Below are 2,500 nucleotides of genomic sequence, written 5' to 3'. Positions count from 1 at the left end.
CGCTCCGTCCTTGTGTCTGAATTCCCGTCGCCGTCGGAGAAGTCGGCGGGCGTTCGCTTCTGGTCGGGCGAGTCGGCAGTCCGGGGGCGTCGAGATTAAGGCGTGGTAAACTCTCCGGCGTCGGGGGCGTGGCGAGCGTCCGTAGTTGCCCCTCAAGGAGGCTCTCTTCGCCTGGCGTCGGGACGAGTCTCTGGGGTCGAGAGGTCGTGGGGGTCATGACGGTCGTAGAGGTTACAGAGGTCATGACGGTCGTCGAGGATGTAGAGGGGGAGAGTGGCGGTGTGGTAGAGCTTCGTGCACTCGCGGCGCTCTTGCCACTCGCAGGAACGGAACCGAAGCTTATCGTCGTGGGCGTCTGAGTGCTGCTGCTTCTACTCGAGACCGCGGGCATGACGCTCGGCAATGCAGACGTCGCGGGCGTGGCGAGGAGGGCGGAGGGAGTGGAGGTGTGGGCAGCTTCCTCGCTTAGAGACCCGTGAGCAACTTGTGTGTGAAGAAGTGGCAACGAAGACAATCTTCTTCGCTCATGTGTTTCTGTCGCCACACTTGGAGGCTTCAGGCTTACTGTGACACCTCCGACTTCTCCCTCTCGGCTCTCCCTCTCGTTCGCTCTCGTCGTGCCGCGCTGTCTCTCCTCTCTCGCTGATTCCGCTAATTTAGAGGCCTTCTCTCTCCCCCCCTCCTGCACGGCTGCCCCCTGCCCCCCTCCCCCAGCACCCGGGGGGTCCGGTGGGGCTGGGCGGAGCTTCGGGAAGGGGTCGTCCTCAGGGGAAGGCTGATCTGACGGGGGCGAGGAGGACACAGTGTGGAGGAGGGGGGAACTGGTCAGTCGTACTTCACCCAAACTGCTTCCTGAAAGAAAAGGAAAAAAGGGCGTTACTGGAGTGTGATTTGTGTTGATCTATAAGGTTAATGTGAACTGCTACCTATTACGAAAGATGATCATGTTGCACGAATGAAGAATATCCTTATCAAACTTTACATTCAAGTAAACCCCATTTTCGATGTTAAACTCATTATTACCATGGTCATTATCCTCATATCATCCTTAATCCTTTAAGATTAATCCATGTACATAACATAAATCTGAAAAGATATCAAAGAGACTAGAAATAAAAGGAAAAAAAATGACATATGATACTTCTCTTCAGATAGAACTCCAATTTGATTAATTTCAATCAAAACATGAATGAATGAATAAACAAACTAATGAATACATGAATACATCAATAAATAGATATATAGATAAGAAAGATAAATCAATTATCAATATCAATAGCTAAAAATAAATATCCTGCCTCAATGCAGTTATTCATCTTCAATATAGATCAATCAAACACAACTATTCCATCTTCAATACAATGCAAAACAATACTATCCAACCTCAATACAACCACTCATCTCCGACCTGTAGCAAAACTAAACACAAGTTGTTTGTAGAAGAAAAAGGAAAAGAAAAAGGGAAAAAAAAATCAAAAGTACTTTCATCCTAGGGAGGGTTTAGAGATGGAGGACATGAGCTTAATCTCTGTCTCGCGGGGAAGGGAAATGACAGTGATGACAAATAGCTCAATCTCCGCATGTGCTGGGGAGAGAGAGAGGGAGAGAGGGAGAGAAAAGAGAGAGAGAGAGAGAGAGAGAGAGAGAGAGAGAGAGAGAGAGAGAGAGAGAGAGAGAGAGAGAGAGAGAGAGAGAGAGAGAGAGAGAGAGAGAGAGAGAGAGAGAGAGAGAGAGAGAGAGAGAGGAAGAGAGAGAGAGATAGAGAGATAGAGAGAGAGAGAGAGAGAGAAGAGAGAGAGAGAGAGAGAGAGCGAAGAGAGAAAAGAGAAGAGAGAGAGAGAAGATAGAAGAGAAGAAGAGAGAAGAGAGAGAGGAGAGAGAGAGAGAGAGAGAGAGAGAGAGAGAGAGAGAGAGAGAGAGAGAGAGAGAGAGAGAGAGAGAGAGAGAGAGAGGGGGGAGATAGATAGACAGATATATAGAGAGATAAAGAGATAGAGAGATAGATAGATAGATAGATAGATAGATAGATAGATAGATAGATAGATAGATAGATAGATAGATAGATAGAGAGAGAGATAAAGAGAAGGAGATAGATAGATAGATAGAAAGAGAGAGAGATAGAGAGAGAGAGAGAGAAAGAGAGAGAGTGAGCGAGCGAGAGAGAGAGAGATAAATAGATAGATAGATAGATAGATAGAGAGAAAGAGAGAGAGAGAGAGAGAGAAAGAGGAGATTGGGGTGTACACTAATGCATCTTCATCTGATCTAGGAACATTATTTTGATGTGATTGTTTTCTCCTTTATTCTGTTTTTTTTTCTTTTTTCTTTTTTTGTTCCTCGGTGATGTAATTTCGTATATCTCATGGCTACCCAACATCCTTTATTATTATTATCTTTTTTTGTTATTGGCATTATCTTTATGAAAATGACTTCATACAAGTGACGGTGATCTAAAGTCTTCTCTGTTTTTGGTTTATTATTATTATTTTTTCCCATTTAG

At 45.3% G+C, this 2,500-nt stretch overlaps 1 protein-coding gene across 1 annotated transcript in view; it reads right to left on the bottom strand.

Moving 5' to 3' along the window:
* Positions 1-2,500, bottom strand: part of LOC122254060 (uncharacterized) — a 433,414-nt gene that overhangs the window by 118,148 nt on the left and 312,766 nt on the right. Inside the window, exon 3 of the mRNA XM_086549027.1 lies at positions 1-852. This exon is cut by the window's left edge and continues 2,336 nt beyond it. Within this exon, the coding sequence (XP_086405153.1) occupies positions 1-852 (852 nt within the window). The remainder of the gene's footprint in view (positions 853-2,500) is intronic.

This window comes from Penaeus japonicus, unplaced genomic scaffold, assembly GCF_977035675.1.
Source record: "Penaeus japonicus unplaced genomic scaffold, GWHDUDI00000001_assembly GWHDUDI00000021, whole genome shotgun sequence".
Classification (NCBI taxonomy): Eukaryota; Metazoa; Arthropoda; class Malacostraca; order Decapoda; family Penaeidae; genus Penaeus; species Penaeus japonicus.
Note: the sequence above shows the minus strand (reverse complement) of the source record. Positions and strands in the feature narration are given on the sequence as shown.